The sequence below is a fragment of the Brachyistius frenatus genome, unplaced genomic scaffold (assembly GCF_029030835.1).
Source record: "Brachyistius frenatus isolate BFR_SWC_R1_liver_20210118 unplaced genomic scaffold, ASM2903083v1 Contig_304, whole genome shotgun sequence".
Lineage (NCBI taxonomy): Eukaryota > Metazoa > Chordata > Actinopteri > Embiotocidae > Brachyistius > Brachyistius frenatus.
The window spans coordinates 178,936-192,500 of NW_027210903.1; the positions used below are offsets into that span (position 1 = coordinate 178,936).

General features: G+C 44.7%; 1 protein-coding gene across 3 annotated transcripts in view; it reads right to left on the reverse strand.

Annotated features, from left to right (window-relative positions):
* The window catches only part of pik3r3b (phosphoinositide-3-kinase, regulatory subunit 3b (gamma)), a 169,481-nt gene that overhangs the window by 107,473 nt on the left and 48,443 nt on the right, over positions 1-13,565 (reverse strand). For all 3 annotated transcript variants that reach the window (XM_069722756.1, XM_069722755.1, XM_069722754.1), the window contains 2 exons: positions 7,219-7,293; positions 6,921-6,998 (listed from right to left, as the gene is read on the reverse strand). In XM_069722756.1, coding sequence (XP_069578857.1) covers positions 6,921-6,998; positions 7,219-7,293 — 153 coding nt within the window. The remainder of the gene's footprint in view (positions 1-6,920; positions 6,999-7,218; positions 7,294-13,565) is intronic.

Sequence of the window (13,565 nt, forward strand, 5' to 3'; positions counted from 1 at the left end):
GAGAGGAGAGGAGAGGAGAGGAGAGGACAAAGGGAGGGGAGGGGAGGAGGGGAGGAGAAGAGGAGAAGAGGAGAGGAGAGGAGAGGAGAGGAGAGGAGAGGAGAGGAGAGGAGAGGAGAGGAGAGGAGAGGAGGTGTTTGCAGACAGAGTGTCAGGTTACTGGTGCTGTGCAGGAGATGACATCATCAGATGGATGAGGAGGAAGAAAAAGGAGCTGAACTGCAACATTCATCCTGTAGATCTTCATCTTCTATATTTCTTTAACCTCTTTTCTGTTTAACTTTTGTATTTTAAACGTCTTTTCTTGCTCACGTTTTATTTTCCATCATTTCACATGTATTGTATTTAAAAGAACGTTTTTCCTTCCGGCTGAATTATTGAACTGTTGTGTTCCTTTCATGATGTTGAAAGATGAATTATTTTATATTCTATATAAATAAAACTGAATTGAAAGTTTAAACGAGTTTATTTTACACTTTGTACTAAACTTACTTTACTTTAATAACTTGCCCATCTGCACTGAACACTGAATATAAATCACGATTCAAAAGTAAATCTACGGGACAAAAAGGTGCAGGTCTGCATCACAGACTCACACATGGACGTACGTCTCTGCATGTCGTCGGAGACACGGACACTAAAAAGCTGCTGAGATGAGACACGATGAGACACGACGAGACACGAAGAGACACGACGAGACACGAAGTTTCACCTCCACGAACAACTCAAAGAACGACCGAACACCTCGATGGTAGACGGACGGACGGACGGACGGACGGACGGACGGACGGACGGACGGACGGACGGACGGACGCACCTCTGCAGCCAGAAGCTCCGATCTGTTTCCACCTCACGTCTGTCGTGCATGAAAGTGTGTTCGAGTGTGTGTGTGTGTGTGTGTGTGTGTGTGTGTGTGTGTGTGTGTGTGTGTGTGTGTGTGTGTGTGTGTGTGTGTGTGTGTGTGTGTGTGTGTACGTCTGCACTTCTTCATTCCCCAGCTGACTGTATAAAAAAAAGAAAAAAGAAAACACGGGCTTGTAATAGGTTATTGACGGGCGCCAGAGGAAGATGATGACATCACCTCCGACCAATAGCAGGGCTGAGATGGAGAGACGAGTGGCAGGATGGAAGGGCGAGGGGGGAGGTGGGTGGTGGGGTTGGGGGGCAGAGGAGAGAAAATGGAGAGATGGAGGAGAAGAAGAGAGGAGGAGAGGAGGAGAGGAAGAGAGGAGGAGAGGAGGAGAGAAGGGCTTTTAATTTGTGTTTTGCTGAACTCAGCTGCTCCTGTCAGCGAGGCACCGAGGGGAGGAAAAGGGACGGTGATGAATGAGTGAATAAAGAAAGGGCAGAGAAAGAGATAGAAGATGAGGAGGGAAGAGAGAGAGAGGAGGAGGAGGAGGAGAAGGAGGCGTACTAGAGAGTACATAAAGGAGGCGCAGTGAAATAAAAGATTATTTAATGGTTGCAGGGCTGCAGATTGGCTGACGGGTTGTTGGAGGGAGGAACGCTGAACGGATCGGATGGGAAGGAAAGGAGGAACGTCTCCGTCTGTCTGAGAGGCAGGAAGATGGAGAAAGATGGAGGTGAGAGGAGGTGAGAGGAGGACGTTTACGTCCGTTAAGAGTTGGAGAATTTATCGCACGACGATGCACACCATGTTTGAGACGGGTCGTTGTGTATTTTCTGCTCCGAGTCCGAACCAACGTGACTCATCGTTTCCTCAACAGAGACCGCCCACTCGGTGCCTGACCAACTGGCACAGCGTGTGTGTGTGTGTGTGTGTGTGTGTGTGTGTGTGTGTGTGTGTGTGTGTGTGTGTGTGTGTGTGTGTGCGTGCGTGTGTGTGTGTGTGTGTGTGTATGCGTGTGTGCGTATGTGTGTGTATGCGTGTGTGCGTATGTGTGTGTGTGTGCGCTCTTGTGCCCACTTATTTACACAAAGAGACATGCTTGTGTTTCCGTACTTGTGAGGACCACTTTGAGATGATGTAACTCGTCCTAAACTCGATTCTCTCCTTAATGCCGAACACCTCAAACAAGTGAGGACGAAACAAAACAACAACTCGGGATTCCTGACAAATTTTCTGCACTCCAAAAAATGTCCTCGTTTTCCTGAAAGAATATGTCCAAGATGTCGAAAAAAATTTGTCCTCACTGAATGTCCACACTTCACTCTTATTTTACAAAATGTCCTCACAGTGCAAATGTCTCCTCGCTTGACATAAATGTCCCCACTTCAATAAAATGTCTTTATTTTGAAACATGCATTGATCCTCACAGTCCAGACACGTCTTCACTCTTTAAAAACGTCCTCACTTTGTCTAAAATGTCCTCAAATCGTCTTCACTTTCAAAATTAAATATCTCTCACTCTCCAAACTCTGCTCACTTTTGCAAATGTCGTCACTCTTCACAAATATAGAAATTCAAGCAATAACACACACACACACACACACACACACACACACACACACACACACACACACACACACACACACACACACACACACACACACACACACACACACACACACACACACACACACACACCATGGCAACACACGGAGCTGTGTACCAATCGCGGGTCAACTTGATGAGGTAATGTTCTCGAAAGCTTTCTGAGTCTGTGTGGCTCTCTCTCTCTCTCTCTCTCTCTCTCTCTCTCTCTCTCTCACACACACACACACACACACACACACACACACACACACACACACACACACACACACACACACACACACACACAGTCACAAAGGGAAATACTGCACATATGCAACATACCAACTGTGTGTGTGTGCGCACATACACACACACACACACACACTCACACACACTCATTTCAATTAGGCAGGATCTGCATCTGCGGATTAGCCGGAGAGTTTCCGTACGTCTCCCCTGTTACGTAACGTTATTCCATAACTCCTGCAGCACCAACACCACAGAGCGCTGCAGCGTTTCTCCTCCTGCAGACCGACGGTGCGTCGCGTCGCTCTCAGCGACGGAGGTCGTCACATCAGAACTAAACCGTCTGCTCGGTGTTTTCGGACGCACTTCCCCCGTTAAGTTAGAGAGACGTTAACGTGTCCAGACATGCACATCATCTCCTGGTTGAACTCTGACCTCTGGAGGCAGGACGCGAGCCTCTCGAGGTCCTCGGCTCGCAGCTGATGAGCAAAACAACGAGACTCACCACGCACGCTGCTGCAAGGTGACGCTGATATTCAAGGAGAAAATATTCCTTTTATCCAACAGATATTTAAGTTTTTGCAGCAACCAGAGGGTTTGTTTTTTTTGTTGTTTTTTTTCACAATGGAAACTTGAAAAAAACAGCTGAATGTTTGGTACAAAACATCTCATTCATCTTTAAATATAGAGTGAAGATAGAATACCTGATGCAAAGACATGGAAACTCAAGAGCACATTCATCTTAACCGTGCTGGTTTAATCACGAACCAGCTGACAACAAGATACCACAATCACTGCGCTCGGAAATCAAAGTAAAAGGATGCTTCTTAGAAGTCGGGATCTTGCAGGAAAATTGTCAAATTAGTTTGGGAAAGTAGACCAAGCTATCAGGAGACATGTTGAACCTGATGGCATCGCTGGATGATCATATTTGTGCTTAATTTAATAAACAGGCTGCAAGCATGGAAATAAAAAAAAAAAAGGATCTACAGGTTGAGATGTTTGATGCATTCATGTATTCATGTAACCCTGAAACAAAGACGGACTTCACGTCGGTGCGTTTCACTCTGTCGAGACAGAACAAAACATGTAATATAGCTGATTGGACGTGAAGGCCGGTGTGACGGTTTGGAGGACTCCTCCTTCCTGTCTCAGCGTAGACGTGGGCGTCAAAGCCTTCACGCTAAATTCCTCCGAGTGCCCAAACGTCAGCTCCTTTCCGTCATATTTCTTTGAATATGTGCGTATCTTTGCCCCCATGCTGATCTCCCACCGCCGTCCAAAGAGGCCAGGTGTGTGTGTGTGTGTGTGTGTGTGTGTGTGTGTGTGTGTGTGTGTGTGTGTGTGTGTGTGTGTGTGTCTGTGTGTGTGTGTGTGTGTGTGTGTGTGTGTGTGTGTGTGTGTGTGTGTGTGTGTGTGTGTGTGTGTGTGTGTGTGTGTGTGTGTGTGTGTGTGTGTGTGTGTGTGTGTGTGTGTGTGTGTGTGTGTGTGTGTGTGTGTGTGTGTGTGTGTGTGTGTGTGTGTGTGTGTGTGTGTGTGTGTGTGTGTGTGTGTGTGTGTGTGTGTGTGTGTGTGTGTGTGTGTGTGTGTGTGTGTGTGTGTGTGTGCGTGCGTGCGTGTGTGTCTTCTGACCTGAAATCTATTCTTTATCTTCAATACACCGTGTGAGATTTGCAGAGTTGTTGGTTTTTATTGCAGAAAATTGGACCTTCCCTGATAAAAAATATTCACAACAAGTCATCTGTTTTCATTTTAGGTCTTATGATTCAGATTTATTTATTTATTAATTTTTTTTTAAATCAAAGAAATCTCTTGAATCAAGTATTTAAAGGGATATTCCCCCGTTTCATACACAAACATGGGTCTGCTTTGTTTTAGTTTAGAATATTATTGGGGAAAAAAAAGAAAGACTTTGAAAAAGAATGAAAACAAAACTTAAGAGAGATAAATTTGTGGATTTTCCTCCTTTCATCCCTTCACATCCTGTGAAGTTATGACAAACTGACTTCCTATTTTCTTTTGAACTGAGGGCTCTGATAGTGTTCAGAAACTACTTCTGGTCATTTGATGAATCAGAAAAAAACACCCCGGATGCAGAAGTGTCTTCAGCTGCAATACCAGCGAGTGCCACTAGAGGTCGGCTCCAAAAAGCCTCCGGCTCCATAGACTCCCATTCAACTTCTCTCATCAAATCCAAAGTGAATCAAATGTGTCCATCAGTTATCTCGGTGTTGTTAGCTAAAGTCACTCCTTCTTCTTAGTTTTCTGGAGGTCCATCTGAAAATAATCCCTCATTCATTAGAAAAGAAGATTCAAGAAGACCTGTTTTTGGGGGCGTGTCTGTTTGATTGACAGGCCTGTGGTGCAGTCAGGTTACAGCTATCGGTGGGCGGGACGTAGTATTGTCAGGTTTCCGATCAGATCGGTCAGATCCACCGCTGGCTCCTCCCCCAGCTCGTCCAAATATGGTCACTTCCTGCTCCAAACCGCTCCGAACTAGCAAAGATGGTGACGGACAGAATCTGAACTGTTGGTTTGACGCTTGGTTTAAACCCACAACACCGACCAGCAGGATCCCCACAGTGATTAAATAACGTGTTTCATCACTAACAATCTGCATTGTATACAGTAAAACACATAATAACAATGATATCATATAAATGGTCAGATTTCTTCAGATCAACCAGAAAGAAACGGACATATTCAGGTAAAGCAACCACAGAACTTCCCCTCAATAGTAGAATACACAACTAAACCCTCTGCTTTAACTCAACCAGTCATTATTTATGATATGAGGTCCAGCTGCAGTCAATTTAATTGTCTGTATATGGCACCAAATCACAACACAGGTTATTTTAATGGCACTTAACATATTAAAGTCCTTCCAGAACTTTACAACATCATATAGAGGAACACAACAACTCCAACTCCACCTTTAAGGAAGAAAAACCTCCAACAGAGGGAAGGAAAAACTCCATTTTAACAGGAAGATAAACCTCCGACAGAACCGGGCTCAGAGGTGGGCGGAGCATCTGTAAACAGAACCGGGCTCAGAGGTGGGCGGAGCATCTGTAAACAGAACCGGGCTCAGAGGTGGGCGGAGCATCTGCCTCAACCGATAATAGGACAGCGCAGACATCACGTACATGAACTGTCTCAACTCATAACGCTCACAATCATCTATTTCTGGGTGACACCGAGGAAGATGAATAAACCCTTAAAGCTCAGTAGAACACTGGATCCATGTAGCATGAACGACGCTCCATGAAACATGACATTTCATACCAAACTGGTGAGAACTGGTGGAACATCACATAATATCCTGCAGTAAGTGTTTCCTCCTTCCTTCCTTCCTTCCTTCCCTCCCTCTCTTCCTCCCTCTCTGCATTCTGGAGTTTAGATTTAGAGATTTAGAGATTTAGTGAGTTCCCCTCCCCTCAATCCCAAAATAAAGTGCAGAGCCAGAGCACTCCCTGGTGGTGCCAAACCTGAACTTCAACAAACTCCAACTCGGCCAACTTTTTTTATTCATTTTTTTCCTCGACTGAGCGACTTCGGCTTCAGCGGCCCGGAAACGAGGCGGCGACGTCTCAACGGGCGTTTTTGTGTGTCGGTTCAGATATAAATAGATAAATAGATTCGTTAGTGATCAGCCACCTGTTGCTTCTATATTCTTTTCAATGAGTGAAGTTTTTTTTTTTTTTTAAATTGATCACTTTTTTAGTTTTAGTTTAAAGTACAAAATAAATCAAACTGCAACATTTTTCACTTGTTCAGTAAAAGTATTTGCTTTAAAAAGGCCTTTAAACAGAGCTTATGGTTCATGATGGTGGGAAACTAAAACATCCTGTACCCTCATTGATCCACGACTACATTATCTCTTCTATTCCGTGTTTATAGGATAAAATATCACGTTCATCCGCCTGTTTCGTAAACGGTCGCCGAGATGGCTACGTTACAGGAAGAGGGCGGAGCCACAGAATAATTTTCAAATTAAAAGCGTCTGAGGAAGCTGCAGCTGTTCCTGATTAACAAAAGCGTTTCTTTTCCCTGCTGCTGGACAGAAGAATCAGTGTTTGTGGAGTGTGATTATTCTGGTGACAGGTTGTTGTCAGGCGCCGGTCACGTCGCTCGTTCTCACATATCTTCAGTTTACGATGACGTAAAACCGAGGAGATGCATTAAATCCTCTCGTCTGATGACGTTTGGGTTTGAGTGTGTCGGAGTGGTTTTGTACCTGAGTCCAGAGCCTGCCGCAGCTCGGCGGGTCCACCGGAGGCCGGAGGGCTTCGATACGGAGACTCACTGTTCAAACCTGCAGAAGAAGACGGAGGAAGTCGAACACGGTGATTTACATTGAGTGACTGAAACCAGGAGGATTTCAAAACACACCTTTAAATCTAATCAAATGTGCTCTTTGGTGAATATATGACAAGTGACGGCTTTCGGCTGGCGTCAGGTGTGCCAAATGTTGAAAGTGTCTTTTTTAGTGTCTTCATAACATTAAACGACTATTTATACATGTTTTAACTCACCGTGTTTCTCAATGGCCTCGATGAGTCTCCAAACGACCACAGGTGCTGCCTCAGACAGAAGCTCCGCCTCCACACCTGCGAGGGGCGAGAGAGAAAGAAAGAGAGAGAGGCTTATTATCAGGTGTTATATATATATATATATATTTTTTTTTTACTCCATAGCTCAGTTTATTGCACAAAACAAAATACAAAAAAATGGTGTGAAAAAGAATTAAAAATGTTCTGGGCGAGTCCAGATTATTACACTCATTGTTCACTGCTGCTGCGTTGATGATAAAAACATGATTTAAAAAAAATAAGCTGTTAAAAGCTGCTTTTAACCGTTTTGCAGAGTAACTGAAACAAAACAACATTTCGGAGGAAGTTATTAGACCGAGAGCGTGTTTCTGCTATCCATCCATCTGACCTGATGAACCACACACACACACACACACACACACACACACACACACACACACACACACACACACACACACACACACACACACACACACACACACACACACACACACACACACACACACAGTTGGATGCCTTGTTTATGCAAATGAGACAAAACAAATGCAGAAAACAACTGCTCATCTGCAGCCTGTCCTTCGTCCCGAGAACTTATGATGTCCAAACGTTTTATGCAGATCTTTTCTACGTATACAGAAAAACTGATTCAAACATGATTCATCCTGAAGAAACCTTTTTTTTTTTTTTTTTTTTTGTGAGTCTAAAATATAGTTGGAATTGATCTGAAAAATTCAACAATCATGTTAAGAAAATGATAAAGTTTCATCTTCAAAAGTAAAAATAAAAATGTTGCTGCAGCAAATCAGAAGCTTTTACTGAAAAATGATATAATCAGATATCTGTTAAGATTTCGATACTCTGCGTGTGCAGCTAATCAGCTGATGTGGCCGTGAAGCGGTTGAGCGACGCAGGATTTGATTACAGCGGTCACGACGTTCACTATCGGGAATCAATTAGACGGAAGAAAGAAGGGGAATTTTTCCAAATTATGGATTACCATAGAAACCGATCAGCTAATGCAGGATGACGTATTGAGAGGTGAGAAAAAACCACGGTGACGCAATCAAAACTCAACGTCTCTATAAAACACGGGAGGAGCAAATTCAAAGTGCACAAAGTTTCACAGCAATCGTGAAACTTCCCACTTAAAATCCAGAATAAGACGAGAACATGGTGTCGTCTGCATACGGGAGTCAGAATCAGATGCTGGATATTATTAAAAATAGAATATGTAATTTAACGTGAAACTTCTGCACGGGAAGTTTAACTGACGACAGATCAGTGAAGCAACGGGAAGTTATCGGAGTTAAAAGAACAATATTAGAAGAGCGATTAGTTGCACCATACTTCTGCTTTGTTAAGAAGACAAAACCCTCAAATTTTTAATGAGAACGTCGGAGAGAAATTCAAAAGGTTTCAACTTCAAACAGGCGACTGGATAAAAAACGATGATCCGGCAACTTGTTACTTCCTGTTTTGATCTCTGTGTTTACATCTTAATGAACAGACTTCCAGTAATCTGTTCTTCCTTTGTTCCGTCACTGCTTCTTTCTTCCTCCCTTCCCGTGTCCTTCCTCCCTTCCTCCCTCGCACGCACACGCTTCCTCTTCCTCTCTCTTCATCTTCCTCCTCCTCTCCTCTGCCTCTCTCATGCTTTTAATCATCAGCTTTTTTTTTTCTTTCTCGCCGCTCATCGTTTCCATCCCCGCTCGCTTTCCTCTTCCTCACCGCCTGCTTCGCTCGCTCTTTTGTTGTGCCACTGACAGTTGTGTACTATCACAACACACACACACACACACACACACACACACACACACACACACACACACACACACACACACACACACACACACACACACACACACACACACACACACACACAGACAGACGAGTGACAGCCACGACGAGTTAAACACTCGCACAAAAACCCACGGTCGGAGAATCGGACGCGTACGCGGTGCGTTTACAGGTGTAGCGACCTGTGTTTCCTGCACTGATTGTGTTTATATGAGCATACAAAGTTGCGGGTATTGTTTCAGGTGTGTGTGTGTGTGTGTGTGTGTGTGTGTGTGTGTGTGTGTGTGTGTGTGTGTGTGTGTGTGTGTGTGTGTGTGTGTGTGTGAGCAACGAGAAGCGGCAGAGGAACATCCGGAGATATAAGTCGTTAAATGTACAGTGCTTCCATTAACGTCACTGTCACAATGCATCACAGAGGCAATATCTCACCCAGAGGAGAGGAGGAGGAGGACAGGGAGGAGGAGGGGAGGGAGAGGAGGACAGGGAGGAGGAGGACAGGGAGGAGGAGGAGGAGAGGGAGAAGAGGAGAAACAGAGGAGGAGAGAGAGATGAGGACAGAGACGAGGAGAGGACAATAGAGAAGAGGAGAAGAAGAGGAGGAGAGGACAATGAAGAAGAGGAGGTGGAGAATAGGAGGAGAGGGAGAGGAGGAGAGGAAGAGGAAGAGAGGAGGGCAATAGAGAAGAGGAGAGGACCATAGAGAGGAGGAGAAGAAGAGGAGGAGAAGACAATAGAGAAAAGGAAGAGGAGAGAAAAAAGAGTGAATACAAAAAAAGAGGACACAGGAGAAGGATGTAGAAATCAGGTCATAAAGAAGAAGACAGAAAAATGCAGAAGAGAAGAAAAGAAAAGAAAAGAAAAGAAAAGAAAAGAAAAGAAAAGAAAAGAAAAGAAAAGAAAAGAAAAGAAAAGAAAAGAGAACAAAAAGGGAGATGATGTGAAAAAGAAGTGAACAGGGCAAAAGAGGAAGTTGGTGGAGAAGAGAAATTAAAAAGAAAAGAGAGAAGAGGGAGAAAAAAAAGACAAGAAGGTTGAAGAGGAGAAGAAGAGAAAGAAGAAGAAGAAGAACATCAGATAAAGAACAATGAAGCTGAGCAGCTCTGCAGCAGATCAGCCTCCTCCCAGCTCCTATAGAGAACCTATGGAGCTGCACACAAAGACTCACACATCAACACACACACACACACACACAGGAGGCAAACAAGTGTGTGTCAGTCAAACAGGAAGACACACACACACACACACACACACACACACACACACACACACACACACACACACACACACACACACACACACACACACACACACACACACACACACACACACACACACACACCGTAACGTCCAGTAAACACACCCAGCGCAGCACAGCAAGAGGACAAAGAGAGGGACCTGCAGAAGAATGTGTGTGTGTGTGTGTGTGTGTGTGTGTGTGTGTGTGTGTGTGTGTGTGTGTGTGTGTGTGTGTGTGTGTGTGTGTGTGTGTGTGTGTGTGTGTGTGTGTGTGTGTGTTTGTGGGCACTGAGGTGTTCTGTCAGTAAAACACGCTCCACTGCACTATACTGCATCTATAGACTCCATAAGTCACCACACACATTCCTCTAGTCCATTCAGTGTTACTGCTGCATTAACACAAAGAAACATATGAAAACACACACACACACACACACACACACACACACACACACACACACACACACACACACACACACACACACACACACACACACACACACACACTCTCATCCGTGTTCTCCCTGCTGACAGCTGTGGTCTCTGATCAGCAACGTTTGAAAATGATTTATTGATCAGCGGAGTTTGTGTTATGAAGTAGACCGCTACTCTTTCTCATTTCAAGTGATGATAACACACACACACACACACACACACACACACACACACACACACACACACACACACACACACACACACACACACACACACACACACACACACACACACACACACACACACACACACACACACACACACACACACACACACACACACACACACACACACACACACACACACACACACACACACACACACACACACACACACACACACACACACACACACACACACACACACACACACTCCTACACAGAGACCTCATGGAGATAAGGGAGCGGAGTTGGAGACTTGAGATGCCGACGGCGGCTCAACACAAGTCATATATTAGGATTTTCTCTCTCTTGATGTATAATAAATCACATTTAGGTCAAACACTTACACTCAGTATAAATACTTGATGTTCGGAGTAAGTTTGATTTTCATCCCGAGTCCCCCCCGTGGAGAGCTGACGCCTCTGATCTTTTCTGCCTCTCTCCTCTCCGTCAGATGCAGTAACCTGCAGTGGACACCAGGGGGCAGCTGACTCCAGACTGGTCAGGAACTGTGTGGCTTTTTGTCTGACAGCTGCAGCGGAGGGAAGCTTCAAAACCACTGGTTTTTGTCTCGTAGCGCTACGCAGAAATAATGATTTACGTGAAAATGGATTTTGGGTCGTTGGGTCTGAGCTTGACTTGCTTCACTTCCTTATCACAAAGACGAGATGACTTCATGCATTCATGACTTTTTATGGACATTTTGTCTCGGACCTGAATGTAATTCCCACTTCCAATAAAATAATGTGCACAAATGAAGAGTGGGAGGAGCTCCCTGGATTTCAGCCAATCGTAAAGGGGTTTCATTTGTTTAAAACAAATTGAAGAAAGGAAAAATCTGAAGCACAAACTTTGGACGACATCATCAATGTGAAGTAATAAGATGCTGGTGAACAATATGACGTTTACATTAAGCACAAACCAGCAGTGATGTCATCATCCATCAGTGACATCATCAACCATCGGTGATGTCATCAACCATCAGTGATGTTATCGTTGGTTTGTGAACGTTATGAATCCTCCAGTTCAGATTCTGTCCGTCACCATCTTGTTAGTTCGGAGCGGTTTGGAGCAGGAAGTGACCATATTTGGACGAGCTGGGGGAGGAGCCAGCGGCGGATCTGACCGATCTGATCGGAAACCTGACGATACTACGTCCCGCCCACCGATAGCTGTAACCTGACTGCACCGCAGGCCTGTCAATCAAACAGACACGCTCCCAAAAACAGGTGTTCTTGAATCTTCTTTTCTAATGAATGAGGGATTATTTTCAGATGGACCTCCAGAAAACTAAGAAGAAGGAGTGACTTTAGCTAACAACACCGAGATAACTGATGGACACATTTTATTCACTTTGGATTTGATGAGAGAAGTTGAATGGGAGTCTATGGAGCCGGAGGCTTTTTGGAGCCGACCTCTAGTGGCACTCGCTGGTATTGCAGCTTATTGTTCAGACCCGGAAGCTTAACGTCCACTTTTACATCCAGTGTGTGGGTCCGCCATCGTTCTTTGTTTTTCCTGATCTGTAGCCACCGTTAACAAACAGGAAAAAAAAAAACCTGCTACAAACTTCTGGAAATCTGCTTCTTGGCTGAAAAGTCAAAACCAAACATGTGATTTGCTGATTTTCTCTCCCGGCAGCTGTCGTCCTTTTCTCCGGTTCTGGTTCAGATGAGCTGCAGGTCCGGATGCGAGACGGACGGACAGGTAGGTCGAGAAAAACCGATCGAAGAGCGAGTGACAGATGAGGCGACCTGCAGGCTGCTGGAGCGGGACGACCGACGCGAAGGCTTCAAATGACGACCCGTCCTCCTCCTACTCTCCTGACTCCTTTCCTCTTCCTCCACCTGACTCCTTCCTCCTCTCTGGTTCGTCCACCTCCTGCTTCTCCTGCTGCTCCTCTTCCTCTTTGTTTCTTTGTTGCAGACTGTTTTTCTCTCCTCACAGACTCACTTCCTTTTTCAACCACCTGCAGTCTGACGTTGCATTTTAACATATTGTTTGCTTTTGCTCAGTTTTTATTTCTTCTTTCCTTTGGATGTCCTGATTCTGCAGCATTAATGATAACAACCGCAGACATCAACACACGACAGGAAATACTTTTTCTGTGCTTTTAATCTGCAATCATTTGTATACAAACAGCTTCTGCAGCGTGGGGATTCACTGGTGTTTTATTATCTTACATTGTCGTGGGCTCGGGGGTAAAATCCTGTTTACCTTTCACTATTTCTTCAGACGATGTGGTTTTACCGACCGAGATTAAAAAGATAATGAGAAGAAATGTTTTCGCTGCAGCCGGAGCGTCGACACGACGGACGTGGAAGATTAGCAGCACGAGAATTTGCAGTGAAGAAGCGATGAACGGAAACAACCATGAGCTTTTTTTACGTGTCAAATAACACCCCCCCCCCCCCCCCACACACACACACACACACACACACACACACACAGCAGACAACCAGGGGGGCAACGAGGTCACTGCTTTCCATTCATTTCAAGACACGGTGAAAATGAACACGTAGAAATGTAAATGTCACGTCTGCTTTGGTTTTTCTCCAAACACGTTTCAAAATGTTGAGTTAATTTTAGAAAATGTAGAGTTGAAAGTCTTCACTCATTTTACATTTTTGGTTTTAGACT